This window comes from Bactrocera neohumeralis, chromosome 2 (genome assembly GCF_024586455.1).
Source record: "Bactrocera neohumeralis isolate Rockhampton chromosome 2, APGP_CSIRO_Bneo_wtdbg2-racon-allhic-juicebox.fasta_v2, whole genome shotgun sequence".
Taxonomy (NCBI): Eukaryota; Metazoa; Arthropoda; class Insecta; order Diptera; family Tephritidae; genus Bactrocera; species Bactrocera neohumeralis.
The window spans coordinates 32,534,675-32,555,383 of record NC_065919.1 but is presented as its reverse complement, the minus strand read 5'-3'; the positions used below and the strand labels follow the sequence as shown (position 1 = coordinate 32,555,383).

General features: G+C 39.1%; 1 protein-coding gene and 1 long non-coding RNA gene across 2 annotated transcripts; one reads left to right on the top strand and one right to left on the bottom strand.

The window, feature by feature from the left end:
* Window positions 1-8,161: 8,161 nt before the first annotated feature.
* LOC126764594 (uncharacterized) lies at window positions 8,162-8,647 on the bottom strand. Its single transcript, XR_007668089.1, has 2 exons — window positions 8,459-8,647; window positions 8,162-8,400 (listed from the first exon to the last, which is right to left on the bottom strand). It is a non-coding gene; the product is annotated as an uncharacterized LOC126764594 (long non-coding RNA).
* A 6,159-nt stretch (window positions 8,648-14,806) lies between these two features.
* On the top strand, window positions 14,807-19,931 carry LOC126763681 (armadillo-like helical domain-containing protein 3). The gene is made up of 7 exons (XM_050481406.1): window positions 14,807-15,178; window positions 15,255-15,428; window positions 15,482-15,761; window positions 15,982-16,356; window positions 16,423-16,876; window positions 16,940-17,066; window positions 19,352-19,931. The coding sequence occupies exons 1-7, from the start codon at window positions 14,923-14,925 to the stop codon at window positions 19,741-19,743; spliced, it is 2,058 nt and encodes a 685-aa protein (XP_050337363.1). The 5' UTR covers window positions 14,807-14,922; the 3' UTR covers window positions 19,744-19,931.
* The last annotated feature ends 778 nt before the right edge of the window (window positions 19,932-20,709 follow it).

The window sequence follows — 20,709 nt, the reverse complement described above, 5'->3', positions numbered from 1 at the left end:
GACTTGTTGTCGGCTCTGCTTGATGAAACTGAAAAATTTTTGATTTTTCTATTTGACGGACGATAATTTGATCGTCTCCACTCATGTTTGACAAGCATGAGCTCATTTGCAATGAAGATTTCAAGCTGAGAGGACACAGAAAAATTAAGTGAATTGAAATAAGTCTAAAATTTTAAAATAAATAAAATCTAATAAAATCAAATAAATAAATAAATAAAATAAAATAAAATAAAATAAATAAAGTAAAATCAAATAAAATATAATAAAATAAAATAAAATAACAAAAACACATGTCAATAACATATGTATAATCATCCGACGCTGGAATGATAAAACCATTCGCTACGACCTCAAAACTAAACTGATGTTTGACGTGTTAATTTGAACGTTTGCGGGCAAAACACGATTGAACATCACTAACACATATGCACTGTTTGACGCAATTATTTAATCGTCTCCAGGGCACTTAAGACAGAATATCAAAGAATTCGTATCCAAAAAATTTTCGGATGATGTTTAAATATATAACTATAAGCCCTAGAAATTTCGCTTTAATCAATTATTTCTTTCTATCCCAAAAAAATCGATTTTTTAAACCCTCTAAAGCAGGCTCCTCCTTAAAACTCAATAATTAAGACATTTCGTGTTTTATTCTTATGTTTTCTCCTATAGAAATAAAGATAAATTAATTCATAACAATAAAATAACATGAAGTTAAGAAACTTACATTTCAAATTTGTGTGCGAATATCTTCTTGCTTTGTTTCTGACAGCAAAACCGATAAAATTGGTTTCCGTGACACCCAAAACCGATACAAATTCTGTTTTGAATATCAAACCAATAATGTCTGAATTCATGACACCTACTGCTTTTTTTGATCGGTTTCAATTCTGATTCCGACAACTATCAGATTCCACAACACCCTGTATATCAAGATTTTGTATTACGTGTGCTGATCTCCGCATAATTTAGAGCACAGATAACAGCACTGAATTTATATATTTTTTTTTTATTAACTTTGCTATTATTTATTGAATCTACCCTACTTAAGAGCCTAACAATAAGTTTTCGAATCTTAAACTACTCACTTAATTTACACCCTACATGGGTGATTATTATTTTAAACTGGGCCTAAAATATATTACGTCTGGGCTGGTAAGTCGTTTCTACGTAATCTTGAGCTCCTGTTCACACGCAATAACGATCTTGCTAGTTGGTTTGGGTGAACTGAAAGTTTCAATGCATATTTCGCGCATCGTTGCTCTATTTCAGTTCGTACGTCGGGAATTCTTAAGTCGCATTGGATGTTCTCATTTCGGATATACCACGGTGCTCCGGTGATTGTACGAAGAATTTTTGATTGCGCACGACGAAGAATTTCGATGTTGCTGCTACTCGCGTTGCCCCACAGCTCACACCCATAGGTCCAGATTGGTTTTAAAACAGTGTTGTATATAATGACTTTATACTCCAGACTCAGGGCTGAGCGAGAGTTAATAAGCCAGGGCAAAGAACATGCCTTTAACTTAAGGTAAGTTCTTTTAGCCTCTATGTGGTTTCGCCAAGTAAGTCGCCTATCCAGATGGACCCCTAGGTAAGTAACATGATTGCTTTGTGGTATTTGTACGTTCTTCAGTGTCAAAGGCGAACAGCTGCTCTTGTTTAGGGTAAATGTAACGTGCTTACATTTTTGCTCGTTAACCTTTATCCTCCAGTTTGCGAGCCAGTTGGCCACAGCTTCAATATGATTTCCTAGGAGCGCATTTGCATGAATTGGGCACTTGGAGCGACTGATTATTGCAGTGTCATCGGCAAAGGTAGACATAGTCAAGCGGTCGCATACTGGGATATATGAAGTGTATAAAACATATAACATTGGGCCAAGAACACTGCCTTGTGGTACATCAGCTTCAATCGTTTGGGCTTCAGATGTAGTGGTGTTACATCGAACTACAAAATTTCGATCATAAAGGTAGGACTTAAACAGTTCGTGGGTGTTTTGCGGGAGTAGCGTTTTATTTTGTACATAAGACCATCTAACCATACTCGATCGAAAGCCTGCGCGACATCAAGAAATATTGCAGAACAATATTCCCCCTTTTCAAAGGCGGTTCGAATTTCAGATGTGATCCTATGTACTTGCTCGATCGTTCCATGCTTTTCCCTGAAGCCAAATTGATTAGATGGTATTATGTTGTGGGTTTCAAGATGTGGCTTAATGCGGAGCATAAGAAGTCTTTCAAATAATTTCGACATGCACGATAACAAGCTGATGGGTCTGTAGGAGGATGGCTGCGTTTTGTCCTTTCCAGGCTTAGGTATCATCACTATAGTTGACTTTTTCCATTGTTGAGGAAAGTGAGCTTGTTTTGTGATTGCATTGAAAAACATACAGATACAGATTATAGCACAATTTGGTAGCTCAATAATCATTTTTGGAGTAATTAAGTCGTGCCCAGGAGCTTTTCTTGGTTTCAATTTCTCCATAATTATTTTTGATATCTCTTCAGGTACGAATTTCACTGGCTCAGATTCCATCAAATAAGGTACGGTTAGAAGTGTAAAGTCATTAGTTCCTGGGTTTGGCTGGAAGACATTTTTTAGATGAGCAGCGAAGGTTGCTGACTTTTCTGCATCCGAGCCCATTTGCATTATTGTCACGTATTGGCATTTCACATTCTATTGGCGAACTTAGGGTTTGATGTGCTTTCCACAACGGGTGCTTTGTACTAGTCGGTGACAGCTTTTGAATATACTGGTACTGCGCACGCTGTTCCTCGCTTCTGAGGGCTCTCGTCAGTGCATGTGTGGCCGCTTTCAACAGTTGTTTTGAGGCTGGTGATCTATGAACCTGCCACTCCCTTCGTAGGCGTCGCTTTTGTAATACTAGTATTTCAATTTCCCTATTAGTTACGCTTTGCTTTTTGTTTTCCATATAACCTTTTTGAGGAGTTGAAATTTTGGCGGCTGTTATAATGGTTGATTCGAATGCTGCGATGGTGTTTTCAATATCGACCGATGTATTTAAATTTGGTTCGAGTTCTATGTGTGTGCTGATGTATTTTTTGTACTTTAACCAGTTTGTAGCTTTTGACGTGAGCATATAGGGTAGCTCTTTATAGTGTGACTGATGCCGCAAAGTGAAGAGAACTGGTGAGTGGTCTGATGAGAGGTCTGCTATTGTTTCAGCAGTAATAAGGCTATGAGGAATTTTCCTAGCTACTGCGAAGTCAATTAAATCTGGCAGCTTTTTCGGGTCTGTCGGCCAATATGTAGGCTTTCCAAGAGACACGTAGTCCAGTTTGTTTCCTTTACATATAAGGGCGTTATATAATTGCTTGCCTTTAGGATTACATAACCGGGAACCCCAGTGAGGGTGTTTCGCGTTATAATCACCTGCAGCAAGAAAGCACTCTCCCAGCGAGCTGAAGAAATCTATAAATTGTTTTTCTGTGATCGGGAAGCGTGGGGGACAATAAACGGCGGACAAAGTAATGTCACCTTGCTTTGTCTGCACGCATATTGATGTTGCTTGCAAATAATTCTCAGCAATTCCATTTAAATAATGGTGTTTAATGCGACTCCTGATGATTCGTACAATAGAAGGTATATCCCGATACATTAAAGTTGTATTTATTGGTTAGGTGAGTTTCTGCAAGAAGCATTATATCAATTTCCTTGTCGTTGAGAAATTTTGACAGTTCCAGTTTATGGCGAGGTATACCATTTGCATTCCATAAAACAATTTTAAGCGAGCTCATTATTTTGAATTTTGGTTAGCAAGCGGTTGCAGCAATGTGTTTTGATTTCGCATGAGTTCTTGCATTGTGTTCTGCATGAATGTTATGAAGTTCATCATGCTATGTTGCATTGACGCTATCATTGCTTCTATATTCGATTGATTATCTGATTGAACGTGGGGCTGCTGTTCTTGCGGCTCAATAGGACTCGCTGTTGCTGTTGTTGTGGGTTTTCCTAGGCCTGATTTTAGGACGTTTGCAAACGATACGCCCGTGACGGTTTTTGATGGAGCTGTCAGCGGATATATTTCTGAATCGCTTTTAAAGTAATTGACCACAAAGATCAGACTTGCGCAAGAATTCCTAATATAAATAAAATAATAAAATCGAATTTATTTAAAGTTTTTGGGGTTAAATAGATTTGAATAAATTTGCAACTTTGTTATAGGTTCTGTAGCATTAAGTACCTCAGATTGTCCAAATGTTTAATTTTTGGCAACTTTCAGAGAAATACACTGAAGAGCAAAACTAGAATCTGACGAAACCGTTCTTTATGCTTTTTAGTGGGTTACGGTTTCAAAAACTACATAAGTTCTCTATGTGGTTCATGTCTGGGCATTGCGCAAGTTGCTTCATCGAAGAGTATAGAATCATTGGTATGTTGGAATATAATCCGGCAATCGGTAAATTTTATTTTAAAATGTCCAGATATTGCTATTTTTTTATCTTGTCATCGATTTTTACGATTGGACTTTATACTGCGTAAAACACCCAAATCTTTAAACATTCATCCCAAACAATGCCCCCACGCTTGCGTTAAAAGCGGTAATTCTTGCTTTATGATAGTTAATTTATTGGGTGTAAGTTGTGGTCTAACGTTTAGCTTCTTGCAATTGAATTTTTATGGATCGCAAACCCCTGCTACATATTGGCCTTTACCAGGTTGCTACTTTTTCCACTCGCAAAACTGTTATGTGGCATATTTTAAGCTTCTTGCCAGTATCGCGAGCAGATTGCCCAGCAGTTAAATAAATTTCAACTTTTTGTTTAGTTTCTTCCCTTACAAGAAAGAATTGAAAATTTCTGTGAGAAATTTCGATCCGAATACTAAATTCCAACGTTTACTTCTTCTTCTTCTTAACTGGCGTAGACACCGCTTACGCGATTATAGCCGAGTTAACAACAGCGCGCCAGTCGTTTCTTCTTTTCGCTACGTGGCGCCAATTGGATATTCCAAGCGAAGCCAGGTCCTTCTCCACTTGGTCCTTCCAACGGAGTGGAGGTCTTCCTCTTCCTCTGCTTCCCCCGGCGGGTACTGCGTCGAATACTTTCAGAGCTGGAGTGTTTTCATCCATGTCGTCATATATCTCGTACAGCTCATCGTTCCATCGAATGCGATATTCGCCGTGGCCAATGCGCAAAGGACCATAAATCTTTCGCAGAATTTTTCTCTCGAAAACTCGTAACGTCGACTCATCGGTTGCTGTCATCGCCCAAGCCTCTGCACCATATAGCAGGACGGGAATTATGAGCGACTTATAGAGTTTAGCTTTTGTTCGTCGAGAGAGGACTTTACTTTTCAATTGCCTACTCAGTCCGAAGTAGCACCTGTTGGCAAGAGCAATCCTGCGTTGGATTTCCAGGCTGACATTATTAGTGGTGTTAATGCTGGTTCCTAAATAGACGAAATTATCTACAACTTCAAAGTTATGACTGTCAACAGTGACGTGAGAGCCAAGTCGCGAGTGCGACGACTGTTTATTTGATGACAGGAGATATTTCGTTTTGCCCTCGTTCACTACCAGACCCATTTTCTGTGCTTCCTTGTCCAGCCTAGAGAAGGCAGAACTAACGCCGCGGGTGTTGAGGCCGATGATATCAATATCGTCGGCATACGCCAGCAGCTGTACACTCTTATAGAAGATGGTACCTTCTCTGTTTAGTTCTGCAGCTCGAACTATTTTCTCCAGGAGCAGGTTGAAAAGTCGCACGATAGGGAGTCGCCTTGTCTGAAACCTCGTTTGGTATCGAACGGCTGGGAGAGGTCCTTCCCGATCCTGACGGAGCTTTTCGTGTTGTTCAACGTCAGTTTACACAGCCGTATTAGTTTTGCGGGGATACCAAATTCAGACATCGCGGCATAAAGGCAGCTCCTTTTCGTGCTGTCGAAAGCAGCTTTGAAATCGACGAAGAGGTGGTGTGTGTCGATTCTCCTTTCACGGGTCTTTTCCAAGATTTGGCGCATGGTGAATATCTGGTCGGTTGTTGATTTTCCAGGTCTGAAGCCACACTGATAAGGTCCAATCAGTTTGTTGACGGTGGGCTTTAATCTTTCACACAATACGCTCGATAGAACCTTATATGCGATGTTGAGGAGGCTAATCCCACGGTAGTTGGCGCAGATTGTGGGGTCACCTTTCTTATGGATTGGGCATAGCACACTTAAATTCCAATCGTTGGGCATGCTCTCGTCCGACCATATTTTACAAAGAAGCTGATGCATGCTCCCTATTAGTTCTTCGCCGCCGTGTTTGAATAGCTCGGCCGGTAGTCCGTCGGCCCCTGCCGCTTTGTTGTTCTTGAGGCGGGCAATTGCTATTCGAACTTCTTCATGGTCGGGTAATGGAACGTCTGCTCCATCGTCATCGATTGGGGAATCGGGTTCTCCTTCTCCTGGTGTTGTGCGTTCACTGCCATTCAGCAGGCTGGAGAAGTGTTCCCTCCATAATTTAACTATGCTCTGGGCATCAGTGACTAGATCACCTTTGGGGGTTCTACAAGAGTATGCTCCGGTCTTGAAACCTTCTGTAAGCCGCCGCATTTTTTCGTAGAATTTTCGAGCATTACCCCTGTCGGCCAGCTTATCAAGCTCTTCGTACTCACGCATTTCGGCCTCTTTCTTCTTCTGTCTGCAAATGCGTCTCGCTTCCCTCTTCAACTCTCGGTATCTATCCCATCCCGCACGTGTAGTGGTCGATCGTAACGTTGCGAGGTAGGCAGCCTGTTTTCCCTCCGCAGCGACACGGCTCTCCTCGTCGTACCAGCTGTTCTTTTGCTCTTTCCGAAAACCAATGGTTTCGGTTGCAGCTGTACGTAAGGAATTTGAAATGCCGTCCCACAGTTCCCTTATACCGAGGTGTTGACTAGTGCTCTCAGAGAGCAGGAGTGCAAGCCGAGTAGAAAATCGTTCGGCTGTCTGTTGTCATTGCAGCTTCTCGACGTCGAACCTTCCTTGTGTTTGTTGGTGTGCGTTTTTTGCTGCACAGAGGCGAGTGCGAATCTTGGCTGCAACAAGATAGTGGTCCGAGTCGATGTTAGGATCTCGGAGCGCACGCACATCTAAAACACTGGAGACGTGTCTTCCGTCTATCACAACATGATCGATCTGGTTGGTAGTTTTTCGATCCGGAGACAGCCAGGTAGCTTGATGAATCTTCTTATGCTGGAATCTAGTACTACAGATAACCATATTTCGGGCCCCGGCGAAGTCAATCAGCCTCAACCCATTTGGGGATGTTTCGTCGTGGAGGCTGAATTTACCGACCGTAGTGCCAGATATACCTTCTTTGCTCACCCTGGCGTTAAAGTCGCCAAGCACGATTTTGACATCGTGGCGGGGGCAGCTCTCATAAGCGCGCTCCAAGCGCTCATAGAAGGCATCTCTGGTCACATCGGCCTTCTCTTCCGTCGGGGCGTGGGCGCAAATCAGCGATATGTTGAAGAACCTCGCTTTGATGCGGATTGTGGCTAGACGTTCATTCACCGGAGTGAATGATAGTACTCGGCGACGGAGTCTCTCTCCCACTACGAATCCAACACCAAACTTGCGCTCCTTTATATGGCCACTGTAGTAAATGTCACAAGGACCTACTCGTCTCTGTCCTTGTCCCGTCCATCGCATTTCTTGGACGGCGGTGATGTCAGCCTTTATTTTTGCGAGGACATCAACCAGCTGGGCAGCGGCACCTTCCCAATTAAGGGTCCGGACATTCCAGGTGCATGCCCTCAAATCGTAGTCCTTATTCCGTTTGCCATGGTCGTCATCAAAAGGGGGTCTCTCATCCGAGGCTGTTTCAACTTTTTCATTGGTATTGTTTTTTACGTGGCGGGTCCCAAGCCCAGCGCACAACCCTATGTAGGGAATGTTTCGCCTTCTCACATTAGCTCGCCTTCGAACGGATGTTCTTAGGCTACCCAGAGGATACTTGGTCAAAGACCGGAAGTAGTGAGCTGCTTGAACCATGTGTAAAAGAATCGTTTCTGGCCACTCCCAAGTGAATGGCGATCAGAGAACTTTCCTCACTTGCGTGAACTTCTACACATGACTCCATCCTCCGTTTACTTAGTGGGTGCAAAAGTGGAAACATGTAGTTTTTCCATACTTTTAATTTTTTTTTTTTTGATAAAACAAATAATCCAAATATACAATGCAGTGCAAAGTTTATTTAAGGAATTATTGTTCCAGTTTGCTCTTCAGTGTAAATAAGGGTAATATGAAAGCAGCTTAGAGATAAACAATGCGTCTTATCATTTCCGTTTTTGTATGAAATGTCCGCAAATAGGGTTAATTCGCCAACGGTATTATCACAGCTCTGGCCACAATATTTTTAAGGTATTTTAAAATTCCGCCATTGATGGTAAAGTTATTTACTGCATCGAACTGTGAAGAAAATAAATAAGAATTTGAATTAGAAGAACAATCTTGATTGTATTCTTACATAAAAAGAGGTCTCGGTTTGTGGCGTTTATTTCCATGTTTAATTCATTTAGATCACTCACGATCTGAATGGGAAACTTGCAGGCCACCTTCTGCATTTGTCCTTGCTGTTTCTACATCCCTTTCAGTATTGCTGTTTGCTCTTAGGAAGCTTCCACAAGAACATCGATTTTAGCCTGCGGCAATTTTTGGTCTGCTAAATATAAACATATCTTCTTCTGAATATATTACATATAAGAATAAATATAATGTTATCATTAAGGGAGGTGGGGTAAGGTTTGTTTCGTCGAAAAAAGACCTTTATTCATGAATTTTTTTAGAAAAAGTTATTGCTGTTGGTTTATTTTACTTATTGTTATATGAAAGTACAACATTTGCAGGATACTCAAAAAAAGTTTGATCGAAAAATAGCGAGGAATAACGGATTTATAAGCGATCTCTGCAGGCACCTCGAAAAGAAGTTTTTGTGCGGTGACCAGCCTACAGCATCACTGGATCATCTAAAACCAAAAAATCAAAATGCTTTCTTTAGTTTATTAGTCTATCTTTCAATTGACGTCGATTTCTTTTTAATTTTTCAATTTTTGGTACCATTTTCAAGCCATAATGACGATTTTAGACGAAAAAATCGACCTATTTGCTATTGTAAAATTGTTAGTAATTAAAATTTTTTGAAAAACTCGACATCATCCGATACAATATATGTACATATATGTAGAATATTTGTACAAAATTTCAAAACGATCGATGCAGTAGTTTTTTCTGTAGGCTGGTCACCGACTTTAAAAATTACATATTTGGGAAAATCGATTCAAAGTTTTTACCGCTCAGCGCAGGTAGCTGGAAGGCACGCAAACCTAAGTTAGAGGTACCGTTATTCAACCTGCTGTAACTTCATTAGTTTTTCTCCGAATGACCTAAAACTTTAACACAATATTCATGAGCTGTTGATGGTTCAGAAAAAAAAATAAAAAAAATGAAAACAAAGTTGTCAAACCAAAAATAGCACTTACAGAGGAGGTAAAAAGGATACCCAATCTTTGGGTACTTATGTACGAGAAATCAGTAATTATATAGGGTGTTGTGGAATCCAAGACTTATTTGCTTAGCTCTCATAATTGCAAACCAATTGTGATTTTCAATGATGTCACAGAATCTGTTTGGATTTTCGTCTTTTCGAACATACGCAAAACTAATATTCGAATCAGCTGTTTACTAATGTGACAAATCTTGTGAAAGCAATTCTACTAAAATTTACAATAGGGGGTTCTCTTGCTCTTGCAAGATTGCATGATGACACAAAATCCAAAAATCCTATACCGAAATATACAAGAGTACAAGATCACCCATTGCAGAATCTATTGATATAAGAGCAGCTGATTCGGTAAATTTATTGTGAATGACTATTGTGCAAAACTTCTATGAATGACTATTATGGCTTACTATTTTAACGAGTATTGTGAATGAATAAATAAAAAAAAAGAAAACAAATTGCGAAAAATTAAAGAATTTATTTTTTAAAAATGCTACACACTACTGAGAAAAAAAAACGTGTTAATTTTATAATTGAAAAAGCTGCTTCTAATATACATATGTACTACTACATCTGGATGATAATTGTTTATTTCACTTTTTTAAGCTTTAAAAAATCAAAAGTTTTAACTTTTTAGACGATTATAGCTATTGGAAAATTATGGATGAATTGGATGAAAGTCTTACAGTTATCTTATCGAACCATCACGGAAATTATCAAAATGTGCCTAAGTGTTCGGAATGGAGATCTAATTTTCTTGACTATTTAGACGAAAGACGTGTCCAATAAATGCTCCGAGTCTCAAGAGATCAATTTACGTTGCTATTGTCCTTGATCAAAGACAGTGCACAGTTTAACATCGCTCAATCCATTAGGAAACTTTCGGTAGATCTACAGCTAGCTATAACCTTATATCGTTTGCGTTCATGGGGTGAAAGTGCGGCGATTCGTAAAGTAGCTACACTGTTTGGTGTAGGTTATGGTGAAACGCTTTACAATATATGTACATATATATTGAAGGTACTGAATTGAAACTTGCAGAAGCACTAGTTGTTAACCATTGGGTTTTTTTTTCAAAAAGCCGAATCTATTCCATAAAGGCACAAATTGTACAGGATTAACAGTAAAGGATTCGGCATGTAGTGGCGGGACACTTTGGTAGTGTACACGATGCTCGCATGTTTCGTACTAGTGTCTCTCCACTCAGAAAGATTCTCTTTTTCTTCTTCTCAATGGCTAGCAGGAGATTCTGCTTACCCATTGCTGACCACTCTTATCTCGCGATCAAAGCGTAAATCTTTCAACTTGCGTCATACCATATATCGCATGAGGATTGAACATTGCTTTGGGATTCTAAAAGAACTCTTTGGCACCCTCAAAAAATTAGGAATACGTATTCAGGACGAAAAAGTCATATTCTATCTTCTAACTGGTTTATTGTTTGCTGTGTATTGCATTACATCTTACGAACTACTTCTAATGATATTGAATACGTATATGTACAATATAGTTTCCGATAGCGGCGAAGAATCAGATGAATTTTCTCCACATGAAAATGGCCAACGAATAACTGAGGCAGAAGCCAAGCGCAAACCTTTGTACACAATAATGTTTGGTGATCAATGAAACGTTAATTAGCAATATATGTATGTATTTTATACTTTATATATCGATTATAACCTTTTTAGATCGTAGGTATGTACATACATAGTGGTATTAGGTATACCAACTCTATTTTTAATATAACTATCATACTTACGATACCTAAAAAAAGAAGCTAACTGCCATAAATAATCATAAATAAATACAAATGTAATTAATTCGAGCGCTCGATAAAAAATAACCCGGGCCGGTCCAACACCCCGGCATTCATAATTCTTCTGTGTCCAACTTCTTCTTCTTTCTACAATAATAATGAATTATAAATTTTTCTATTATGTATTTCTCATTTTTACCAATTCTCGTTCAGTCTCGAATATCGAGAGTATCGATGAACGATCAGTTCATGAACCCATTCGAATTTACAGCAGTGATGCCATAATTTCCCTACCAACAAGCTATTTACGTACAAAGTTATGTGTAGATAAATTTACAGACCTTATGCGAATAGTTCTTTGAAATTTGTTTACATGCACACATAATTCTCCTTCTTTATCTCGGTTATAGCCGAGTTAACAACAGCGCGCCAGTCGCTGCTTCTTTTCGCAATGTGGCGCCAGCCAGGTCCTTCTCCACTTGGTGCTTCCAATGGAGTGGAGGTCTTCCTCATCCTCTTCTTACCCCGGCAGATACTGCGTCGAATACTTTCAGAGCTGGAGTGTTTTCGTCCATTCGGACAACATGACCCAGCCAACGTAGGTTTTAATTCACTGAATTATGTCAATGCCGTCCTATATCTTATACAGCTCATCGTTCCATCGAATGCGATATTCGCGTGGCCAATGCCCAAAGGACCATAAATCTTTCGCAGAACCTTTCTCTCGAAAACTCGCAACGTCGGCTCATCACTTGTTGTCATCGTCCAAGCCTCTGCACCATAGCAGGACGGGAATTATGAGTAACTTATAGAGTTTGGTTTTTGTTCGTCGAGAGAGGACTTTACTTCTCAATTGCCTACTCAGTCCGAAGTAGCACCTGTTGGTTACCAACCAGTTATCCTGCGTTGGATTTCCAGGCTGACATTGTTGATGGTGTTTACGCTGGTTCCAAGATAGACGAAATTATGTACAGCTTCAAAGTTATGACGTGAGAGCCAAGTCGCGCGTGCGACGACTGTTTGTTTGATGACAGGAGATATTTCGTCTTGCCCTCGTTCGTTTTCTTTGTTTCCTTGTCCAGTCTGGAGAGAGCATAACTAACGATTTACTTCTGTAGCTCGAATTATTTTCTCCAAGAGCAGATTGAAGAAGTCGCACGACAGGGAGTCGCCTTGTCTGAAACCTAGTTTTTATCGAACGGCTCGGAGAGATCCTTCCCAATCCTGACGGAGCTTTTGGTGTTATTCAACTCAGTTTACACAGCCGTATTATTTTTGCGGGGATACCAAATTCAGACAGCATGGTGAATATCTGGTCGGTTGTTGATTTTCCAGGTCTAAAGCCACACTGATAAGGTCCAATCAGTTGTTGAATGTGGGCTTTAATCTTTCACACAATAAGCTCGATAGAACCTTATATGCGATGTTGATGAGGCTAATCCCACGGTAGTTGGCGCAGATTTTTGGGTCTCCCTTTTTGTGGATTCAGCAGAGTACACTTAAATTACATGGGCATGCTTGCGTCTGACCATATTTTACAGAGAAGCTGGGGGTTCTACAAGAGTATGCTTCGGTCTTGAAACCTTCTGTTAGTTGCCGCATTTTTTCGTCGAATTTTGAGCATTACCCTTGTCTACCAGCTTGTCGACGAATGTCTCACGCATTTCGGCTTCTTTCTTTTTATGTCTGCAAATGCGTCTCGCTTCCCTCTTCAACTCTCGGTATCTATCCCATCCCGCAGGTGTTATGGTCTATCGTAACGTTGCGAGGTAGGCAGTCTGTTTTCTGTGACACGGCACTCTTCGTCGTACCAGCTGTTCTTTTGAATTTTCCTAAAACCAATGGTTTCGGTTGCAGCTGTACGTAAAGAGCTTGAAATGCCGCTCCACAGTTCCCTTGTACCAAGATGTTGACGAGTGCTCTCGAAGAACAGAAGTGCAAGTCGAGTAGAAAATCGTTGGCCGTCTGTTATGATTGCAGCTACTCGATGTCGAACCTTCCTTGTGTTTGTTGGCGAGCGTTTCTTGCTGTACAGAGGCGTGTGCGAATCTTAGCTGCAACTAAATAGTGGTCCGAGTCGATGTTAGGACCTCGGAGCGCACGCACATCTAAAACACTGGAGACATGTCTTCCGTCTATCACAACATGATCGAGCTGGCTTTTCGAAAGGGAGACAGCCAGGTGGCTTGATGAATTTTCTTATGCTGGAACCTAGTACCACAAATAACCATATTTCGGGTTCCCGGCGAAAGTGATCAGCCTCAACCCATTTGGGGCTGTTTCATCATAGTGCCAAAGATACCTTCTTTGCCCACCCTGGCGTTAAAGTCGTCAAGCACTCTCTTCCGTCGAGGCATGGACGCAGATCAGCGATATGTTGAAGAACCTCGCTTTGATGTGGATTGTGGCTAGACGTTCATCCACCGGAGTGAATGACAGTACTCGGCAAATTAACACTTACCGATCCAAACGGGGTTAGATCGCCGAAAGAACAGCCCTTGGTCGGATGAAATCCGAGTCAATTCCGGTGCGTAGAACCGGCTCTCGTGGGAATTGTACTGACCACCTCTTTGCATGCCCCACAAACCCCACCCATCTAACACCCTTCTCCCTTTGGTCCGACCCCGTCGAAACAGCACGTTTCTTGGGCCTACCGTTAGATGACATCGACGACAACACAAATGACATTTACCATCCCAACGGGGATTAGACTTCCGTTAAAACAACACAACAACAACAATAGTACTCGGCGACGGAGTCTCTCTATCACAAATCCCACACCAAATTTGGGCTCCTTTATATTGCAACTGTAGTAAATACCACAACGACCTACTCGTCTGAGTCCTTGTCCCGTCCATCGTATTTCTTGGACGGTGGTGAAGTCAGCCTTTATTTTCACGAGTACATCAACCAGCTGGGCAGCGGTATCTTCCCAATTAACGGACCCGATATTCCAGGTGCATACCCTCCAATCGTAGTCCTTAATTCGTTTGCAATGGGCGTCATCAAAAGGGGGTCTCTCATCCGAGGCTTGTTGTTCTCTTTCATTGGGTGCGTTTTTTACGTGGCTGTTCCCAAACCCAGCGCACAACCCTGAGGAGGGGTTGCTTTCAAACGGATGTTCTTTGGTTACCCAGAGGATACTTGGTCAAAGATCAGAAGTCTTGAGCTGATTGAGCCATATGTAAAAGGATCGTTTCTTGCCACTCCCAAGTGAATGGCAATCAAAGAACTTTCCTCACTTGCGTGAACTTCTACACATGACTCCATCCTCGTAAATACACGATTCTATAAGCATACATATCTAAACATTGAAATTAGCATCATTTTGTTCATTTAACTCCGAACATGCTCAAATCCTCTAATCGTGACGAGTACTGCTCCAAAAAAGGAACGTTTTGACAATTGGCACATCATGAACGTTCTATATAACTCTTCATTCTCTGCCACGATATTATTTCTCCAATTTTTTTAAAACAGTAATTTGGTGTGCTTAGGTACTTATTGTTTCGATAAATAATCATAAAAACTGCAATGAAACCCTAATATTTACACAGCTGATTGTCTACAAAATCTACACAAATATTACACAGGATATCACAGATATTATTACACATTTGAGTGAAGGGATCCTTCGTATAGTAAAAGTGCAAACAAACACAACTATAGTGGAGCAATGACTTCTCGTAAACGAAGCGGAAGTGGATCTTCGAAGCGTCCTAAAGAAAAAGTTGTTTACATTTACGAATTATTCTTTCGTGGAGAAGATCCAACCACTGAGAGTACGGAATTCTGGAATGAATTTTTTTTGTTACAACCCAATGTAGAATCACTTGAAGCTGAAATAACAAAACTTACATCCGAACAGTTTATCATAGTTAACAAAAATCTGACTTTAGTATTTCAGAAAAGCATTGAAATGATGGAAACAGGTCGGCTACAGCGTCATTTTTGTTGACATATGTGAATTAAATGAAAATATCTCTCCTGACACCATTTATCTTCCAGATCATCCGAAGCGACTGTTTAATAGCCTGCAAACGCTCTGTTCGTTATTTTATGCAATTTATAAAAAATCATCAACAGATTCTTCATTTAATTGTTTAAATGAAATTTTTGGTAACGAACGAATGGATAAAAGTATTCGACAGTTAATGAACAACTGTAACCAAATATTATTAGGTGAGGTAAAAATATTTTAAAATTTTACCCTCTTAGTTTATTTTCCATTTTAGGCGAAGTAGCTGAGAGAGCCCGTTTTATGTGCCTGAAACTACTGCTAATAATTGTGACTGGTACTGACAATATCAGTCAAAATGTTCTGCTGGAGTATTTGACAACGTATACCCTGTTTGATGATTTTGTACGTTTATTGAGTGATTCTACACTACGGGCACAGCATGGCCATGACGTTGTTATTTTGTTGACTGTATTAGTTAATTATAGAAAACATGAAGCGGCTAATCCATATGTGGTTCAGTTATCTATATTAGCTGACGAAATGGCTCTAAACGGGTAAAATTTTACATCTAAAAATAGATGTAATTATATGAATCAGTGAGCATTTGATGAAGTAATTATAAAATTTCGTTCGGTTTCGATTAAGACAGTGGCAAGAGTTTTAAAAGATCAGCCAAACTAAGCATTATAGTTTTTTTCAAATGTACACGGTTTTGTATATTTAATTTATTTTATATTCGATCATTTTAATTTTATGATATAACTATTTTTTTAGCTATGGCCAGATGATATCACAATCTCTGATTGATTTCTGTCGACAGTATATGCAGAGTTTATCAAATGTTCAGTCCTCATCTTGGTTTTCATCTTTATCAAACATTGTTGGAAATATGTTTGTATCAGACGAAGGCTGTGAACGTGTGCAGCAAATTAAAGCAAACAATGGACTTTTACTAGCCTTATACGAAGCGGTTCATCTAAATCGTAATTTCATAACTACTTTAGCTCACACGCAAGCTGAAACCAGTGCACCGCCGTCTCCTAGCAATACCTTAAATTTAGCAGAACCTGTGCCTGATTTGGCTACTGCTCCGATAATAGACATGACACAATATCCAACTAACTTGCTAGTTGCAGTTTTTCAATACTGGTATGAGTTTTATATCAGATAATTATAATGGTTTTTCTCATCGTGCTCTTTTTATATACATTACAGTTCAATTGTAATGCAAGATAACAAAAATGAATCCAGTGTCGCGAATCTTAAGCTTTGTTTCCTTATTTTAACATGTATATCGGAGGATCAGTATGCAAATTCAATGATGCATGATAGCAACCTCACATTTAAAGTCATGCTACATCGTGCTCAAATGCGTCATCGCAAATTAAATGTTGATAGGGTGGGTAAATCTCAACCATTGGCAGCCACATTGCTCGATCTATTGGTTGAATTTATTGTTTCACATTTAATGAAGAAATTCCCAATGGAGTTATATTTACTTTGCGTTGGCGTTATTCATCGAATACTTTGCTACCAAAAACGGTGCAGAGTTCGCTTGAATTATCCATGGAAAGAGCTGTGGTCGGCTTTAATCGGATTACTTCGCTTTCTTGTCAATCAGGAGCAAACACTTGTGAAGAAATGTAATATATTTTATTTATCAGTTCAGGTAAATTTGTTACTTATTTCAAATCAAAGGATTTTTTGTAAATAATTTATTCCTTTCTCTTAGGTGGTAAACATTTTTAACTTATTTATTACATATGGAGATACTTTCTTGGCAACAACGAATAGCTACGATGAATTGTACTACGAGTTAAATAGAGAAGAAAAAGTTTTTTCAGAGATACACGCATTAGGTAGGTGTTTGATAAATAGACTATGCTATCTAATAGAGTAGAACAGTGGTCGGCATTCTATATATTCAAACTTTTTATTTTTTAACAGTGTGTGTTTGTGAGAGAGCTTTTAAGCTTGTCTAGTGCTATGTTTTACTGTTTCTCTACCCTTTTGAGTTCAAGTATAAATAAGACCATCACTGATCGGCAGCCCATTGCCTGTGGGCACTCCGTAAGCGTGCTTTAAGTTATTGTTCCGGCTGATAATGGAACCGAGCCTGTTCAATTATTTCAGCAAGTCTCTACCAATTCAGTTTCGGATAATGTGTTATTTGTTTTAATATTGGATAGCTTATAGTAAACAGCTACCATATATTCATAAGGTGTTTTTTTTCTTATTTTTTTTTGCCTTACTTTTTTTTTAAACTCATTAAATAAAGCTCTCTGTCTCTTTCCCTATACCTCTCCAACTCTATGTGCAAGCTTCTATAATGACTTTCTACATTATAAGCTCTGCATGTTACTTATCTATCTCATACTAACAAAAAGTATATTCTATAAAGAAAAAATCTAAATTCCACTCAATATTAGAATGCTTTTTTTTTTAGATCGCCGAAAAATTCATTTCTAATTGACATTGGCGAATATTAGAATGCTCGTGGGCAATGGCGTGTCGATAACTGGATTAGATCCACTTACCAATAAACATTGCGAGCATGAGCAAAATCAGACTATAATAAGAAAAAACGTTAAATTCGGCTTACATCAAGTATATTGCATCCAATATAAAACGAAGTGGAGTTTGTTGTAAAACGTCAGACAACGAGCTCAAGTTGCCGTTAGAATCTTGACTGACCCTTGTGCAGCTTCGCTCTGGATACTGTAGCAAGATTAAACGCCTATTTATTCAGCATGCAACGATCCCCCGCTTAACTCTAACCACCTCTTTGCTTATCTAGCTGACCCTATACATCTGACACCTCTCTCCCTATGGTCCGAGCCCGTCGAAACAACACGTTTCCTAGGTCTACCGTTGGATGACCTTAATGACAACTTTTCTGAACCTTACCAATATAAAACGTATTTCTTCTTCTAGTACTTTCTAGACATATTGCTCGATATACATACATAAACAACCTTCACGTCGATTTGAGGTTATTCTTCTTAATTGGCATAGACACCGCTTACGCGATTATAGCCGAGTTAACAACAGCGCGCCAGTCGTTTCTTCTTTTCGCTACGTGGCGCCAATTGGATATTCCAAGCGAAGCCAGGTCCTTCTCCACTTGGTCCTTCCAACGGAGTGGAGGTCTTCCTCTTCCTCTGCTTCTCCCGGCGGGTACTGCGTCGAATACTTTCAGAGCTGGAGTGTTTTCGTCCATTCGGACAACATGACCTAGCCAGCGTAGCCGCTGTCTTTTAATTCGCTGAACTATGTCAATGTCGTCGTATATCTCGTACAGCTCATCGTTCCATCGAATGCGATATTCGCCGTGGCCAACGCGCAAAGGACTATAAATCTTTCGCAGAAATTTTCTCTCGAAAACTCGCAACGTCGACTCATCTGTTGTTAAGATCGTCCAAGCCTCTGCAAAATATAGCAGGACGGGAATAATGAGTGACTTATAGAGTTTAGCTTTTGTTCGTCGAGAGAGGACTTTACTTTTCAATTGCCTACTCAGTCCAAAGTAGCACCTGTTGGCAAGAGCAATCCTGCGTTGGATTTCCAGGCTGACATTGTTGGTGGTGTTTACGCTGGTTTCAAGATAGACGAAATTATCTACAACTTCAAAGTTATGACTGTCAACAGTGACATGAGAGCCAAGTCGCGAGTGCGACGACTGTTTGTTTGATGACAGGAGATATTTCGTTTTGCCCTCGTTCACTGCCATACCCATTTTCTGTGCTTCCTTGTCCAACCTGGAGAAAGCAGAACTAACGGCGCGGGTGTTAAGGCCGATGGTATCAATATCATCGGCATACGCCAGCAGCTGTACACTCTTATAGAAGATGGTACCTTCTCTATTTAGTTCTGCAGCTCGAACTATTTTGAGGTTACGTAGTGAATATTTATAGGCTGATATCGGCGGTCTCGACAAACGACTAGCTTCTTGGGAAGAAAAGCACATTTGCACAATTTTAGCTTATCAGGCTGATGAATTATATATATTTATACACATAATTATATAAATGGTACATACACACACACATTTAGAGGTTTATTGAAAATTTATGTGAAATTTTGATTTTATTTGCTTGTTACTAATAACAATTTAATATATTTTGTGTTTTTATTTACGCCAAAGTTTTACGTTATACCACAATGGCAGATTGTGAATATAAAGATGATGTTATAAAACTATTGAATGCGCTGGTAAATATTTTGGCTATAGTAAAACATTTCCAAAATAAAATAAAAGAGTGGTTGGCGGAACAAGGCCTCTCTACGCCAACAGAAGACCAAATTTTAGATGTGGTTCGTAAGAATTATGATCTCACTCTTAAACTCCAAGATTCGCTTGACCAGTACGAGCGATATGCCGAAGCACCACGGCATAGTGCTTTTTTTAAAACAATGGTTCGAGATGTGGTCAACGACACTCGCAAACACATATACGACTATGTGAAAGAGGCAGTTTCTATTATACCAGACCAGGATGCGACACTCTCAACAAACTTATCTGTTACAAGCACATAAGTTAAGTAAATATACTTTTATATTTCTTTATAGTTGGAAAAGTTGATTCTGTAATACGCTTCAATTTTTATAATGCAATTTGCGCTGAATAAACAATTACACTCATTTCAAAATTATTTGTGTAACCAATAGTAATATGTGCATATAGAAAAATATTAAATAAAATGCTTATTGTTTGCATAGAGTAAGTGCCTAAGTTCTACTTAATACTGGTTAATAATTATCTTATGGTAAGTCTTCTAACCCCAGTGCTAAATAATTTGTATTTTTTGTCTTCCAAAATTATTTAAAATGAAAAACTGCATCATTCCTTTGGTGTGGCTAACATACATTATACTATACATTAATTAAAAACTATTCAATACAGTAAGATTGTATTTCCGGTGTTAGAATAACAGCGTGGATTACTTCCAAATTTGAAAATGATTGATACTAATTTCTTTCGATTTGTTATAAAGCACAAATAAAATATATTATATTACATTATAATTATATATTTTTTTTATTAATTTTATATTCAAGTTTATAACATATTAGTAATTTTGAAATTGACATAACAAAAGAGGGTAGATCATTTTTAATTTTTAACAATAATATTTATGGTTTTTAATTATAAAAAGACCTTCACTCCGTTGAAAGGACCATCTGGAGAAGGACCTGGCTTCGCTTGGAATATCCAATTGGAGCGAAAAGAAGAAACAACTGGCGCGCTGTTGTTAGCTCGGCTAAAATCGAGTAAGCGGTGTCTACGCCAGTAAAGAAGAAGAATTATAAACATTTTCAAATCTTATTTAAAAAAATAAATTGGGTTTTTGTCTGTTCGCTATAGCTGATCTAATGAGGATGGTTTGTAAAAAAAAATCTGAAAATGTTCATTTTTAACCGACTGACGAGCATAAATTTCCAAAAAGTGACTTTTCAAACAAAATTTTTTTTCTATTATTTTGTTGTTTTCCAATAGATTTA

Coding starts and splice junctions, on each gene's coding strand:
- LOC126763681 (XM_050481406.1), top strand. CDS start 14,923: ATGACTTCTCGTAAACGAAGCGGAAGTGGATCTTCGAAGCGTCCTAAA. Junction 15,179..15,254: donor CATTGAAATGATGGAAACAG/GTCGGCTACAGC, acceptor TTTATCTTCCAG/ATCATCCGAAGCGACTGTTT. Junction 17,067..19,351: donor TTCAGAGATACACGCATTAG/GTAGGTGTTTGA, acceptor TTTACGCCAAAG/TTTTACGTTATACCACAATG.